Source organism: Sorghum bicolor, chromosome 6 (assembly GCF_000003195.3).
Source record: "Sorghum bicolor cultivar BTx623 chromosome 6, Sorghum_bicolor_NCBIv3, whole genome shotgun sequence".
NCBI classification, from domain to species: Eukaryota; Viridiplantae; Streptophyta; class Magnoliopsida; order Poales; family Poaceae; genus Sorghum; species Sorghum bicolor.
Genome location: NC_012875.2, coordinates 46,927,160 through 46,944,273, shown reverse-complemented (window position 1 = coordinate 46,944,273; position 17,114 = coordinate 46,927,160). Strand labels below are relative to the sequence as shown.

Sequence of the window (17,114 nt, the reverse complement as noted above, 5' to 3'; positions counted from 1 at the left end):
GTTAAATTAGCTTGGGACCTTGACTGTGTGGCGCAGATGGATTGGTGCAAACTGGTATTTGAGGACTTGTCAGATTGCATAAAGAACAAGCATATTGAGGCCACCTCATTTTCTGGTTGCTCACTTGTTTTACTGGTAAGCAGCTTCAACTCCTCATTTGTGTTACATTGTGTTTGGTTCCTTGTATCAAACGATTCTTGTACCGGATGATCCTGAATCTGACATGGTTCCTATGTTTGGATGGTTGAATCGAATCGATCGGTGCGATTCTTGACTTGAGCACCGTATTTGAATCACGGCACCGTTTTGTTAGCATAGGCTCCGTTTCTTCTCGCACCGATTTGTACGAGCACCATTTTCGTTATATCTGGCACCGATTACGCTTACCGCGCACCGGTTTAGGCACCGGCACCGTTATCTGGACCAGCGCACCGTTTATCTGTCACCGACTATATCACAGGGGCACCGATTCCTTTATCCGAGCATCGCTTTGTATGGGCACCATTTCGTTATTCCCGGCACCGATTCCCCTTGTCGCGCACCGGTTAAGGCATCGGTACCGTTATCTGGACCAGCGCACCGTTTATCGAGCACCGATTCGCACGGACTATTTCTCCGGGCACCGATTTGTCAAGCCCGGCACCGATTCTCATTCGGAGCACCGTTTTCTGTAGCACCGACTATATCACGGGCACTGCTTTGTTCGGGCACCATTTCGTATACCTCGCACCAATTCCCCTTGTCGTGCACCAGTTTAGGCATCGGCACCGTTATCTGGACCAGCGCACCGTTTATCGGGCACCGATTATGCGTATCCAGCACCGACTATTTCCCTGGGCACCGATTTGTCAACTCCGGCATCGATTCTCTTTCGGAGCACCGTTTTCTCTGGCACCGATTATATCGAGGGGCACCAATTCCTTTATCCGAGCACCGTTTTGTATGGGCACCACTTCGTTATACCAGGCACCGATTACCCTTGTCGCGCAGCGGTTTAGGCACCGGCACCGTTATCTGGACCAGCGTATCCAGCACCGACTATTTCTCTGGGCACCGGTATCTCAGCGGAGGCACCGATTTACCTTGGGGCGCACCGTTTTCGCTGGCACGACTATTTTGAGGGGCACCGATTCGACTCGACACCGTTTTGTTAGCAGAATCTGCCGCACCTCCTGCGAACCTGCTTCTCCCTCCTGCGCGGCGGCGGCGCTCAGTGCAGCTCCGACTTCAAACCGGCCGACTCCGGCGAACCTGCTTTTCCTCCGCGGTAAATCATCCGTCCCTCCTCCTTTTCCTCCGCGGTGCTATCGTGTCTAGGGTTAGGGTTAGATATGTTCGCCGCGCACCTGCTCACCGTATTTTTCTTCAACTCTTCTGGTTGATCTTGACTACAGTTCTGTATAAACCAATGTGGCGGTGCATCCTAACCTGCATAATTTATGAATTATGCTTTGAACTTGTGATATAGATTGACGACAGATGGTGTCCCATAGGCGCTAGGCATTAGGTGGAGACCAGTGCCTAGCACCTAATCGCCATTAGGTGGGCCTAGTGGAGAATAATTCTGTTAGGCAGGATGTTGTTGCTTAGAGGAACATGTATTGGTGCTTCAATCTCAAACTGGCCCTATGCATGAACAAATATGCTATCTTACCTGATAATAGTTTCTTCCGTGTTCCCTTTTTCCTTTTGGCTTTTGTCAGTTGAGTTGTGAAAAATTCCTTCAGATGGAGGTTGCAAGCTATGTGATTATTGCAGGGATTTAATACATTTCTCATGGGTCGGCACTTCGATACCTGAAGTTTCACCTTGTTATATATGAATCAAATTTAATACTTCGATAGCTGAAGTTTCACCTTGTTCAAGCTAAAATTTGAGCACCTTTTCTCAATCTGGTTTTGAAGGGTTTGTGACGGATCGCTATAGACTTCTTCCTGATACAAGAGTGTTCATCAGAAATATCAGAAATCACAATGACAAAAAACACAAAGAAAAGAGAGAGAATTGTAAGATGTTCTGGAACGGCAGTTGTTGAAGCAGTACCACTCTTGGATCGAGAAGCAAGAGAAATCTTAGAAAAACTAAAGTTTGGTAACATGATGAAGGTGAATCTCGAAACCCTGAAAAGACGTGACATCATTGAGGCAATATATCTTAAAACAGAAGTGGTAGATGGAAAAATTCAGATACACATAAGCGATGAAATCACTATTGATGTCACGATTAAGAGGATTGAGGAAATCCTTGGCCTTCCTCGGAATGAAGAGGGAGAGAGTGTGCATCTGCCGGAATCTGCACCCAATCAAGTTTGTGATTTGTTCTTGCAGCATCCAGAGATAGGGAAGGTTGCCACAAAAAATGGTGGCAAATCAAAGCCCAGTCTTAAAAACATGCTAATTGGTGCCACTGACTTAAAACAATTGATGATGAAAGTTGACTCAAAGATGAAAGTGAGGTGCTTCTTGATGATCCTATTGAACCGGTTATTGATGCCGGCGAGTGGCTTTCATCTTAATGACAAGCAAGTTAAATTAGCTTGGGACCTTGACTGTGTGGCGCAGATGGATTGGTGCAAACTGGTATTTGAGGACTTGTCAGATTGCATAAAGAACAAGCATATTGAGGCCACCTCATTTTCTGGTTGCTCACTTGTTTTACTGGTAAGCAGCTTCAACTCCTCATTTGTGTTACATTGTGTTTGGTTCCTTGTATCAAACGATTCTTGTACCGGATGATCCTGAATCTGACATGGTTCCTATGTTTGGATGGTTGAATCGAATCGATCGGTGCGGGATGGACTCGTTCAGATTCCTCGAATATTCCTCCTCGAGGCTGAACGGCTCCATGCAGCAAAAAAAATCGCACCACACCGTTCAGGATGAGTCGCTCCTGGCGGTGGCCGCCTGTGCGCCCGTGTGCTGCTCCCCTGGGCCTCCGGCCGGACCTGCATCTACTACTACTAGCACTCATATGGGTTATTTTGTTGTTAAAAAAATGGTAGCTCTGACCTTGTATACGCTTATGAGACAATCGTTGATGCTTATTAGTGCTGCAACAACACGTGTCTCCTCCTGCGAGAATTTTTTAAGGTCTTGGCCTGTACTTTTTAGCTCACTGTTGGACTTGTCTCTTGTCTGTGCTTTGGTTATGGTCAATTAGTACCCACTAATTTGGAATTTTCTATACTTGATAATTCTAATTAATTTCCATCTCAATTTGTTTATTCAACAATTTTATTTAATTTAATTATCAGCGCAGGGTAAAGTTACCGCTTGTTATGAGGTCGGTGTATCAATTCATACTTCCAACCAAACATGATCTTGAACCATCCTGTACCGTTAGATGCAAGTTACCAAACAAAATTGTGTACCATCCCACTCAATCAACCAAACATTCTACTTGTACTATTTCATTCAGGATCATCCCATCCACCTGAATGATCCCATACATGTTCAATTTGATTCAACCAACCAAACACTACCTAAATATGACTCAAACTTACAGTTTTTCTCTATGACAGATTGCAGTCTTCGAGGCTTTAGTGTCATCTCAATGTCCAAAGACAGAACCATCTATCCTTGGCTACAACAATGAAACGTTGAAACATCTTTTTGGACGAGTTAGAAGCTTGGTTGGTGTCGAGAAAGCATGCGACATTGATGATGTAAGTACAAATCATTTCTATAAGCCATTCATTCTATTACCATCAATGACTGGGCGTGACACAATACTTTTGTCTTCCCTAAGTCTATGGAGAAAAATAGATCTGATGATTTCCGGGAATCTGAAGAGGAAATTCATGCATTGATGAAGGAGATGGCTGGTCACCTCAATGTTGTGAAAGATAGAGTGCCAACAGAATTGCATGATGCAATTCAAGTTACCTTGGAAACCTTCGATGCACTCACAAAGAGGTAAACATGAAGCGGTATTGCTGCAGTAGTTTTCAAATCAATTCCATTTTTTCTAACCCAATGTTTCATCTTTTCAGAATTTGGCCGCTGGATCTTTGGGATCCATTTTATGAAGCAAATGTTTTAAATGTGGACATTGACAGCGATGACAGCAATATCATAGTACAAATAGGTGACCATACGATTACAAAATCTATCTTTAGTAACAGCTTGAAGCCAGATGGCTTGATGAGCTCATTCGTGCTGGATGCACAATGTGAAATCTTGCGCTCACAATGACCAGACAAGATAATTCTTACCACTTTCGCTTCTGTAAGTTCCAACTTCGCTTATCATACTTGTAACTTTTACATAATCCATGTTCACCATCTCATTAATTTTATAGAAAGAATTGCTGGAGTTTTCAAACAAAGAGAGAAAATCCCTGGACAAGGAGCTTACAAGAGATAAAGTAGAGAATGCTACGCAGGTTTTGCTCTTTTCTATTATATTTTTATTTGATTTAGTTGATTCTGTCAATGGAGCTCCCTGAAACCCTGAATTTGACAAGTTTTTTTTCAGATATTTGTGCCCGTAAATGTAGAACAAGTGCACTGGGCATTGGTTGTAATGGACATTAAAAAAAGGGAAGTGCAAATCCTAGACTCCTTTCAATCAGATACTTGTCGTGTCTATGCTTTTCAAGTGGTATGTTGTTATTCCTTGGTTTATTAAGTTTTCTGAACTTTGTCAGTCTGTACAGAGTCCCATCTCTATTCAGCACATCCATTATAAGAATAAATAGCAAAGATGAAAGCTTGCTAGTTATATATATTACAGTTTTAACTATTTATTTACTGCCGTGTAATGGTATCAATGCATTTATGCAGGCAGAAAATCTGGAGATGTATTTAATGACCAAATTGGGCTTCGTTACTGGCTTTCCTAAGCACAGTAACTTAAAGTTGGCAAAACAGACAAACGAGTAATTTTTCCTTCCTTAAAGATAACTTAGACATTGAGTTCTTTGCTGCATGTTTACTCATGCTTTGCATTGTTGTTGTAGATATGACTGTGGGTTTCATGTCCTCTTATACATTCAGCGCTATGGGTGCAGTGACATGTATGGAATTGATGCGGTTAGTAACATGCTTGTTAAGTAACAGGGTGATTTGTTTTTATTTTACAAAATATACTTGTGCCTTTAAATGCAGGAACAAATTTTATGTTACCGTAAGCAGCTTGCTTATGAGCTCAAGCACGAATCCAATGTTTGTCCTTCCACATCAACCCAGTACACCGATGAATCAACCGTACATGTGTATTCAGCAATACCCTCAACAAAATGCTCCAGATCACCCTTACATCACGCTCCAGATCACCATCAACAGCAAATCTCATCTTTGTCAAGAAGCTCCAGTCCAACAAACTCCAAAATCCCATCTTTGCCAAGAAGCTCCAGTTCAACAAACTCTGACTCTTTGGGCGGTCGCAAGCGGAATGCTGGGAACAACGAAATTTTGGCCAATGCTTCTGGGGACGAGGAAACTTCGGTCAATGTTGATCAAGAGGGGCAAGATAAGGAAACAAGAAAAAGAAAAAAGGCTGCAAAGACTCGGGTTCATACACCATCTGTGCCAAAACGCCTACAGAGTGAAACTGCAGACGAGTTATGCAATCGTGTCTTAGAAGCTGACCCTAACAATGACAGGTATGCTTTAAAGACTTATTTTGTTTCTTTATGTAAGCATGTCAATCTGTACTTTCTATAGTAACTAATATCATTTCTAAATTCGGCAGCTTTCTAATCAAATTTAACTCACTGGCGATGACAATAAAGGACTGTGCTACTTTCTTGACTGGTGGCTCGGCCACCCTCGAGATGCTCAAAGAATTAACTATCTTCACGGTTTCTTCAGATAACAAAGAAAAAAATAAATTCAGGGTGATTGTTGGTCCCATGGACCTGGTAAGTTTTCTACTGTGTGGCATAATGATTTTGCTCTGCTTTGCACTCATATAGTTGTTTTACCATGAGTGCAGTCCACCTTGGACAACGACACTGGCAGCGAGGCCTTCAAGGATGCAGTGAAGACCCAAATGGTGGTGCCCAGCATTCCACAGACTTGTACCCTGGTATAATTACCTTAGAGTTTGAATCCCCATGTGCTTTTGTTTCAATTTTTGTGACATTTGCAGATTAATTCAAATTCCCATGTGGTATTTTATCTTGCTGCAAAAATGTGCATTTGCAGGTTTTTTTCCTTGTCAAAAACGGTAGCGACTGGTTGGTCTATTGCCTTAATAAAGTCAATGAAAGGATAGATTATTTGATCTGCAGCTCAAATGAGAAACCAATGAATGCTGCCGAATTGTGTAAACCACTCTTGCAGGAAGTAAACTTCGGTCATAGAAGAATCTTTACCTTTATGGACTGGCCACTTGCACCGGTTTCTTTCAAGGAGAAAATCTCTTCAAGTGATGCTGGCTTATTAGCCATGTATTTTATGGAGACGTACAATGGAAAACAGTTCAGTCTGGAATTTGAGGACATAAAGGTTAGTGTATCACCTTTTTTTAACCTGCTGATCAATGGATTATTGCTACTGATCAATGGATTATTTTTCATAATCTCTTTGTTATTTTATTTCCAGACCTGGTCACAAAGCTACAGGAAAATTATTTTCGAACGGCTCTTCAATATGCGTGGAAACGGCTCCACAAAGAAGTCGTTCCTCCTCCCCAAGGCCCGTGACCTGCAGAATGATATCTGAACTGCTGTTAACGTGTAGTACGTGCTGGACTTTGGAATGTGAACTGCTGTTAACCTGGCTCAGTAGCAGGACGATGGACTTTTGTAATCTGAACTCGATGTGCACGTGCTGGAGCTACCAGCTGGAACAAAATAATTAGTAATATAACAATAGTTTTTCAGCCATGGTAAAAGTGCAAGGCATTGGGGCATGTTTGGATTGTTGGGGTATTCACACAGTACAAACAGAACTTGAAAGAGCTAAACCTCCAACAGATTTCCTAGAGCACCGATTTGTCGACAGCGGCACCATTCCCCTTGCCGCGCACCGTTTATCTGGCACCTATTCTGCGTATTCAGCACCGACTATTTCTCTAGGCACCGATTTGTGAACGCCGGCACCGATTTCTCTTGCGGAGCACCGTTTTCTCTGGCACCGACTATATCACAGGACACCGATTCCTATATCCGAGCACCGCTTTGTACGGGCACCATTTCGTTATCATCATCCACCAGTCACCACTAATTGAGAAATTAGTGGCTTGGCAGCAAAAACAAACAACATTAACAATTAACATGTGATCAGATCAGATTGTTTATTTGTTTGGATGTTTGTTATTGTTAGTCCATACACTTAGGGCGTGGTGGCTGGTTTGTGGCTATCATTGATCAAGGGATTATAAGCCTATACTAATTAAATAGTGGAGCAGTGACACAACTAGAGACAGCTAGATGAGCTCACAAGGGAGAAAATGAAACAAGTCCATCTTAGCTCACTATAGGCGGGCCTTAGCTAGCATGGCTAAGTTTTGCATCTCAAGCAAAATATTACAGATCTAAAGCAAAATATTACAGATCTCAAGAATCAAAATATTACAGATCTCAAGCGAAGAATAGCGCAAGGGGAAATATTGACACGATCAAACAAACTCCTACCACTCGAAGTGCAAAATATTACAGAGCAGCATGACATCCTAGTGTAAGGGCACATGTCTGTGTTATCATCTAAAAGATTTGAAATATGCAGGCAATTTGGTGGAACACATAGGTAACTCATGACAAATCCATTCTACTATTTTTGTTTGTTTAGATATCTTTTCTATTATATTTTGAACATGAGAAATATAAGAACTAGATGTGGATCCCTCTACTACCTACATCTGAAAGGTTTCATGAGTATAGATATTGTTGACTTCTCGAAGTGAAATGAACGGTTGAGGATAACTTGTACTCAGAACATACACCCTCTTAAAGTCCATTCCACAACCCTCATCTATCGTCGTTGTCTGGTTTAAGACCCTCAACCGCGAAACCAGCTGTTCAGGGCACCCGAACTATTAAAACCGTCCATTTTTCAACCCTCGATGGTTTTGATGGCTGTTTTGACCTACGTGGCGCCACATAGGCATGTCTGGCGTGGAGTTGGGTCTGACATGGCGCCTCTCTCTCTCTCCCCTCGTCTCTCTCTGCCTCGCCCGCACTCACTCCCCATCCCCTAAATCACTGGCGCCGCCGCCCCTCCCCACTCCACCGGCGCCGCCGCCCCCTCCCTTCCCCCGCCACCCAGCCCCCTCCCATTCTTCCCCGCACGCCGCACCCTGCCTCGTCCCCCGGACGCCACGACCCTGCCTCCACCCCAGGCCACCGCGCCAAAACCACGCTCGCCCACCGCCATGGGTGAGGCGAGGCGAGCCGCCCGACCCGGGACGCCCCCGGCCCCGTCCTTGCCACCGCCGACATGGATCCGGCGTCCGTGGAGCTCGAGCGGGCAGTACACGTGCTCCTCCTGTGCTCTGCCCTCTCCGCCGGCCAGGACGAGCGGCGGGCAGCGCCGGCCGGCCTGCGCGGGCCTAGGGCAGCGGCGGCGGCCGACTTCCCGCAGCCTCGAGCTCGGGCCAGCGACGGCGGAGCTTCCTGAGGCCTAGAGCTCCGCCCGCCCTCTCCCGTAATGGCGACGACGACGGTTGGCTATGGTGGCCGAGCTCGAGGACGTCGGCGAGGTGGCCCCGGAACTATTGCGAAACTTAATTGCAATCCTTTAGGAGGATTCTCAATCATATGACGCTTGTAAATAATCCAAGAAACATGACCGGTATAGGGACTACTAAGGGGACTAAAGAAACAAGAACAACAACGACTAATTCATCCGCCAATATATTTCCGAAAAGTCGAAAACTAAGCGATAATGGTTTTGTGAAATCTTCTAGGATGTTAATTGGTAAAAGGATTGGGGTTGGTTTAATATATTTCTCGAAATAACTCAATCCTTTTTTTGCTAAGACCCGCATAAAAATATGCTGCTGATGTTAGTAAAGCTAAAGCAACGGTAGTATTTATATCATTTGTAGGCGCTGCTAATTCCCCATGGGGTAACTCTATAATTTTCCAAGGTAAAAGAGCACCCGACCAATTTGAAACAAAAATAAAAAGGAACATAGTTCCAATAAAGGTAACCCAGGGACCATATTCTTCTCCAATCTGAGTTTTGCTCAAGTCTCGAAGAAATTCTGACCGTCGGTCGGGATGGTTTGTGGATTCCGAACAGCTATGATAACTGAACCTAGCAAAATAGTAATTACGACCCAAGAAGTGATGAGTACTTGGGCATGAATTTGAAAACCTCCTATTTGCCAATAGAAGTGTTGGCCTACTTGTGAAGCAAAATAAGCACTGATAAGAAATATAAGCAAACAGACATCCGCAAATGATATTAAACATCTTCTTTGGCGTTACACATCTGCAAACGATATTAGACATCAATGTATCCAGTCGGACATCCAGTTTGGGGTTCTTTTGGGGGACTCACCTAGAAACCACTATGCCTGTGGCTTGAAAATGATTGTAAGCCGCCAGGGCATCTTCACGCGAGGGAAACCATGAGTGCTTGTTGCCAGAGTAGCCTTCCACTGCAGCCTTGGCGTCCTCCCAATTTTCGTACAGTCCAGGAATCGAACCTACGAACACCACGTACCAGCGCGGCATGGTGGAGGAGCGTCGTCCGGTAGAGGTCACCGGTGGGGGAGGAGGAGCTCCGGCGGAAGGCGGCGGGGGCGTGCGCGGGAGAAGCGGCGTCGAGGATAGGGTTAGGGTTTCGGCTGGGAGAGATGGAGGGCCCGGGAGGGTTTCGGCTGGGAGAGGGCCAGGAGATGGAGGATCCACGCGTGGGCTCGGTAAGCAGGCTGCTGGGCTCGGTAAGCAGGCCCTCAATCACCCTAACAACCTAATAAAATTCAAGTACAGTTACGGTACCCATTTAATTGTTTAAAATATGATATCAAAAATTACATATCAAGTCATATTTTAAAGAATAGACACATAGAGAGATATATTATAGTGTGATATCAGTATATCACAAGACGCATATATTCACCCGTAGCAACGCACGGGTATCTTTGCTAGTTATGCATAAAGCAGGTAGTTTACTAGCAAAAATGCCCGTGTGTGGCTACGAGAGGAAAAAAATATTTTTTTTGATAAAATTTGAACTCTAAAATTTATTTTATGAAGACCATGACATATTTAATAATATAAAATGACCTATTAGGATGTTTTTTGTTTTCTCATTTTGTAGCGTCATCCATCTATCGCTCGTGACAGTGCGTGAATAATCAATTTTCTCACGCGAACCAAATATAATACTTCCCTTTGTTCCCTAAATTCTTCGTAAATATGTTAACATTGTTATCATAGAACCAATCAGTACCTAAGTTTATATGGAACTTAAGGCTGAGGATGTCTGTGCTGCGTAGCACGGCGCGAAGAGCCCCATGGGCGCAGGTGAGTCCGACGGCGACTGGGGACAAACCTCTGAAACCTACATCGTCTTGCCAAGGCCCATATCATCGCCTAGGATTCCTCCAGTTCTCCTGCAGTGCAGAACCCAGAGCCAACAGAGGCCCTCCCGCTGGTGGACGAAAAGCATATTGAATATCTTTCATGGGAGTTTGTATGGCTTGGATGTTGTAGCAGCTCCATTTAGATTCATCTTGAAGTCCTCTATATATATGGTTGGTCAAATCTCCGCCGCCGTCGGACGACGACGACAGCGGCTCGGACGTCAGCACCGACGAGGAGGGCGACGTCTTCCACGGCTACGAGGTGTCGGTCCACAGGGCCCCGAACCTGCGGGTCTGGTATCACCCGCACTACAATTCCTACCGGTGCCCCGTCTGCCCCGGCAAGAAGGCGTCCCGGTGGCTGTCGATGGAGCACGTCCAGAGCGAAGCTCAGGGAGGATAACAAAAAGAAGTGGTCTCGCCACCGCACCGTCGCATACAACATGGGATGGATGAGGCGCTGATCTCGCCACCGCACCGTTCTTGTCCTCGCCACCGTACCGTTCTTGTTGCCACCACCGCACCGTTGTATCAACCCTCCATGTGTGCTATGTTCAACCCTCCATGTGTACTAACTATGATTGATAGGAAAAGTATATAACCAGAAAGAACATTGCGCCCGCACTCACTCCCCATCCCCTAAATCACCGGCGCCGCCGCCCCTCCCCACTCCACCGGCGCCGCCGCCCCCTCCCTTCCCCCGCCACCCAGCCCCCTCCCATTCTTCCCTGCACGCCGCACCCTGCCTCGTCCCCCGGACGCCACGACCCTGCCTCCACCCCAGGCCACCGCGCCAAAACCACGCTCGCCCACCGCCATGGGTGAGGCGAGGCGAGCCGCCCGACCCGGGACGCCCCCGGCCCCGTCCTTGCCACCGCCGACATGGATCCGGCGTCCGTGGAGCTCGAGCGGGCAGTACACGTGCTCCTCCTGTGCTCTGCCCTCTCCGCCGGCCAGGACAAGCGGCGGGCAGCGCCGGCCGGCCTGCGCGGGCCTAGGGCAGCGGCGGCGGCCGACTTCCCGCAGCCTCGAGCTCGGGCCAGCGACGGCGGAGCTTCCTGAGGCCTAGAGCTCCGCCCGCCCTCTCCCGTAATGGCGCCGACGACGGTTGGCTATGGTGGCCGAGCTTGAGGACGTCGGCGAGGTGGCCCCGGAACTATTGCGAAACTTAATTGCAATCCTTTAGGAGGATTCTCAATCATATGACGGCCGCGAGCTACAATGGACGGAAGAGTTACCAGCCGCACCACCCTCACCGGCGGCCACCGGCCAGCAGGTAAGCACCGGTAGTGGAGGAAGGCTGGAAGCAGAGGCAGTGTCAATGATTTTGGTTCGGGTCTATCTCTCCTTTGGGTCTCTATCACTTTGGGATGTGGCTTGCGAGTTGAGGTTTATAATGGTGCCAAGACTACCGACGGGTCGGCCACTCGGCCTGCGTGCCTACAAGGTGAGGCTCTGTGTCCGCGAGCGGCCATGGTGGGCATCGAGCGGCCCCCGTCCTTCTCTCTCCTCACTCGGGCCTACAGCTGCCTTTTGAAAGCCTTAGTTTGGTTTTGGTAATTGAATGGGACCATTAGGACTAATCATGTTTGCTAAGTGTTTCATGATACATGGATTGGTCCGAGGAGATGTGGAGCAAAGTGGAGATCAAGATGAGAGATCAAGCTCCAAGCAAGGAAGAAAGAGGAAAACAAAAAGCGGATTCAAGGCAAAGGTTTGCAATAGGGCTTTTCGGTTTGCACCCAAGACACTATAGAGAGTGTGGGTGATTTAGGATCGATAACCGTACTCCGCTTGTAAATAATCCAAGAAACATGACCGGTATAGGGACTACTAAGGGGACTAAAGAAACAAGAACAACAACGACTAATTCATCCGCCAATATATTTCCGAAAAGTCAAAAACTAAGCGATAATGGTTTTGTGAAATCTTCTAGGATGTTAATTGGTAAAAGGATTGGGGTTGGTTTAATATATTTCTCGAAATAACTCAATCCTTTTTTTGCTAAGACCCGCATAAAAATATGCTGCTGATGTTAGTAAAGCTAAAGCAACGGTAGTATTTATATCATTTGTAGGCGCTGCTAATTCCCCATGGGGTAACTCTATAATTTTCCAAGGTAAAAGAGCACCCGACCAATTTGAAACAAAAATAAAAAGGAACATAGTTCCAATAAAGGTAACCCAGGGACCATATTCTTCTCCAATCTGAGTTTTGCTCAATGGAGGAGGCTGCTACCATAGGCTCCAGCAATAATAAAGGCTTGAGCGCACTAGCTAGGTGGAGATGATGCACAAGAACCAGAGGCTACATAGATTTTGAGACGGATAGGTTGGCGTAATGGCATGGCTATGTAGCAGCCTTTGCGGTCCACTATAATGCTAAACTCCATGTTTCACATCATAGGTTGCATGGGAGGGGTCCGGTCTAGCCCTCTGACCCGCTGCACCGGACCTCAGTTTTGTTAACGATAGGGTTAGGGGCCGACCGTTTAAAAATTAGGGCCAACATGAACCTGCCCCTTTGGACCCCGGGTAGAACCGCACCTCTCCATCTCGTTCCTCTCGACGCCGCCGGCCGCAGATGCATGGGTTAGGTGAGCTGCTGACACCGCCCCTACTTACTTTCCTCGCGCAGCCGCGGGCAGGCAAAGGGGTCAAACACGACCATGCACCGGCCGTCGCTGCATCGACGGAAATTTGTCGCCGGAGGCCGCTACCGCCGCGCCGCTTCAGCCGCTCGCCGTGTGGCAGTCGAGAGTAAAGAGCTGGAGGCAACATCACGCAGCCGCGGGCAGGCAAAGGGGTCAAACACGACCACCCGAGGGCCCTACCGTTTTAGATAGGGGCCTATGCACCGCTGTTAGATACGGGCCTGGGCCACACGAGGGCCGGGCGCAGCTGATCCAGGCCTAAAATAAATTCGTCTCATCTGCCCCTGCCTCGTCTCCCTCCCACCCACCACCCCTACGAGGCTACCAGTCGCCATCCCCTACGAGGCCGTTCCTCTTGAGTCACTGACCACCGCCGCAGACGAGGCGAAGAATAGCTCCCCGGATTGAAGGCTCTCCCCCCAAATTGAAGGCTCTCTCCCGGCCTCCCCCAAGAAATGGAGGACGTTGAAGGCTCTTCAGCTGGTTCGTCCTCGCACCAGCACGGCGATTGCGCTTCAGCTGGTTCGTCCTCGCACCAGCACCGCGCGAGCTCGACGGCGACGGCACCAATCCGCTCCCCCTCGCCTGCAACAGAGGGTATGTGCTCCTCCTTTTCCTTTTCCTCTTCCCGTACCCTCACCCCTCGCCCTCGCCCTCGACCGCCGCCCCGCTGCCAAAATCATGCGGCGGTTGGCCTCTGCGGAACCGAGCTTGCTTTCATTTCTCGCGTGATTTGATTCAGATGGAAATATCCAACCACAACCAGGAGTCAGCAATGTTTTCGGAACCAGTTATTTAATATCAAGCTAACGGACCAATTTTGCCGACCCGGCCAACCATGTGTCAGTATAAGCAATTCATTTTGCCTCCAGCCAAATTGTCTGAGCACTTTTTAACCAATCCTACCATTCTGATCTTGTTGGCAGCCCGTTGGTGAGTTGATGCCTGGTGGTGGAGCGTACTTATATTGAACAAATTTTGTTAACAAAAGTAATAAGCCGAACCAGTTCTGTTATCGACCTTACAAGCAAGATGGCCATAAGCCAAATGTTGTAAGCATGATCGGGCACTTCCGGACTGGTCATCCCGAAGCTTAGTCACCTCCAATTAGAGTCAACTTGTTTTAGTCTCCAGCCAAATTTGAGCATAATCTAGCAATTCTGGAGCGGCTCTGCTTTTCTTTCTTCTATCCTAGTTCCCTCAAATCTTTAGTTTAAACGGACATCTTGCTTATTTCTCATGCACCGTGTTTATAATTTTTTTACTTACATGATCACTCGATCAGGACCAGCACGGCGATTATCGCACCAGCACGGCGATAGACGATATCCTCGCTGGACCGGTGCCCGGCTCAGATATTCGCGGTCTTTACCGGGTCGATTGTCAGGCGGTGCCCAGCTCAGATCTTCGCGGTCTTTACCGGGTCGATTGTCAGGTAACTACAATCTGTAGCAACCATTTTGCGGCTAATTTCGTTTCTGAACATATCTAGCCAGTCAATGCGTAGATGGTTGCAATATTTTGCGGCTAGAATCTGTAGCAAACTAGAAACCTAAGCCATTTTTGAGCCTCCACCCTGAGCTCACCGACAGTTTTTTATCCATACAGTTAGTTCGCTCCAAAATGAGTTTTCATTCCTTAGGAGTTAGGTCACATTCATAAAACTCGTGAGCAGGTCATATTGTTGTTTCCAACTGTTTCCCTTTTTGATGTGGATCATTTAGAGATCATGGCACCGCTACAATGGCCTGAGCCCATGATGGACTATTTTGTGGATGAGTGTTTCAAGATGGTTCAGGGTGGTAGAACGCCAGCGAATGAAACTTTTTTTCGGACACTTGACCGCTCCATGGCCAGTAAATCCTTTGGTACTACCTTCAGTCAAATGGATCTGACTAAGCAGTTTGAACGAGTAAAATCTTTATGGAATAGTTACCATACGATTCTGAAGAATTTGGAAATAACAAAGGTGTGTACTTCACCTGAACATGTCACTGTCTTTGTCTTTCTTCGTTTATAGAACTGAACGACTAAGTGAGGCTTTCCATTGCAGGCAAACGAACGACGAAGCCAGACTTATCCTGAAAAATTGCATCTTGTATGTACCTCATCTGAACACTATATTTCTCCATTTATATAATCGAACCGCTAAGTTAGTCTTTCCATTGCAGAAAACTGGTGATATTTATGCTAGGAAATTCACCCTTATTAGGAAATATGAAATAAAGCTCAACACGATCTTTGAAAGTTATTATGATAGCAAGGCAAAATCACTTAGTACGTACAGGTTCAATATTGAACACAGTGATCGATACAGTGGGGACAGTAATAGTTCAAGTAAAAGGCGTAGCCTTGGTGAGCCCTTCTCACGCCAGATTCGGCTGAAGAGCTCAGACATGCCTGAGTCATCACAAAATGGCAGCGCCTCTGAAATCTCTGAAATACAAGACTATGACAAAGCAATGGGCGAACTTATCAATAAAGTTGATGATGGAACTTATGTCATAGCTGGTCAATGCCTTCGAGACCCTAAAATTCTGCAATCATACTCACATATTCCAACCATTGAAAGAAAGATCAGTTTCTTGCACGGAACCTGGAGGGTGATGCATGAACCCAAGTGTGTCTTAGAGGTAAGCCATTGTTTTGTTTTCCAATAAACTCTTTTAGATCTTGTACAGTCATGTCAGTTATTTATACTTACTGTTCTTTTGATGGAATACTGAGCAGAATTTGCAACCAGCCGATCAGCTATTTGTGAGGAGCCCAAACTCCTGAGCTCCCGCCTGCTGGTAAGTCAACCTTATCGTATCCATGCTTTGTTCATTTTTCCTGTGAAATCTAAAATGGGCCAGCCAAAAGTGCCCCCCTTCCACAGACAGATGGTCAATTGCAGCTGACCTTGTTTGGCTTCCACAAATGAGCTGACTGCGTTCAGCCTTCGGCATTAAGATTTGTTCTCACAGTCAGTACACATTAGGATTTGTTCATAGCAACCGTACTACTGACTCTGTCTACGACTAGGAGTCCATTTGCCTTTGACTCTGTCTCCGGCTTGTTTTGATTTTTGAATACTGGGAGTTCACTTCAAAAGTTCATAGACAACTTCATTCTGGCAGCAGTGGCTGTTGCTTTGCCAGCATGTGTCCCTTCTCCCTAGGCATAAAATTACCCTTGTCCAGTTAATATTATCTTTCAATCACAGATTTTCCTACTAGAATTTTATTCTCGCCAATAATTGAACGTTTGCTCATATATAATTTTTGTTTGCATTAGTCTGACAGAAGGAGATGCGAGTTCTTCAAGTGGTATGATGATAAAGCTTTTCCTCAATATATCACCAACTTGCTGGGGGACTTGCGAGACAAGGTCAACTTTGGAGGACTACTTGAACCGGTGTTCAAGCAGGACTACTTGAACCGGTGTTCATGCAGGACTACTTGAACCAGTGCTACCTTGCTTATTGTTCTGTAGACCATTTTTATTGTAATATGTACTTCAGAACTTTGTTTACGGTTTGGGAAGTGACCATGTTCTGAGTTTATTTGGTCACTGTAATGCCTGCGCAAAATATTACTTCTTAAAATGCCAGGTTTAGTTATGACTTTGTAATGTCTGTGGTGTGCTTCGTATGCCATGTCCCTGCAGTAGTAATTTGTCTGCCTCGTTCTTCTTAGAGCTGGAGTTTGATTTGGCTGATTTTAAATCGTCAATAGTATGCCATGCTCTTGGCCATGCTACGGCTGGAGTTAACTCAGTTAGAAGGGCATATATAATGTATGATTGCCTGTGCGGACACATATAGTCAAGGCTGGTTAGAATTTTGGAGGAGAGGAAGGCATAGAAAACATAATATACTTTTGTTTGATCAATTTATTAACTTTCAATTACGTTATGTCGATATTACAAACGGCTTAGACACATATGGAATGTGGTTGAATTAAAGCATTTAAAGTATACAAAAGGTAAATTCGACCAAA

General features: G+C 46.1%; 1 protein-coding gene across 1 annotated transcript; it reads left to right on the top strand.

The window, feature by feature from the left end:
• On the top strand, positions 13,451-16,810 carry LOC110436247. The gene is made up of 7 exons (XM_021462765.1): positions 13,451-13,731; positions 14,420-14,569; positions 14,859-15,103; positions 15,188-15,232; positions 15,306-15,767; positions 15,865-15,926; positions 16,411-16,810. Exons 1-6 carry the CDS (start codon positions 13,590-13,592, stop codon positions 15,910-15,912), a joined length of 1,092 nt encoding a protein of 363 aa, XP_021318440.1. The 5' UTR covers positions 13,451-13,589; the 3' UTR covers positions 15,913-15,926; positions 16,411-16,810.

Bases quoted from the DNA above. Each gene is read 5' to 3' on its own strand.
- LOC110436247 (XM_021462765.1), top strand. From the start codon at position 13,590: ATGGAGGACGTTGAAGGCTCTTCAGCTGGTTCGTCCTCGCACCAGCAC. The intron at 13,732-14,419 runs GTATGTGCTCCT...TCACTCGATCAG, and splicing joins CCCCTCGCCTGCAACAGAGG to GACCAGCACGGCGATTATCG. The intron at 15,104-15,187 runs GTGTGTACTTCA...TTTCCATTGCAG, and splicing joins AGAATTTGGAAATAACAAAG to GCAAACGAACGACGAAGCCA.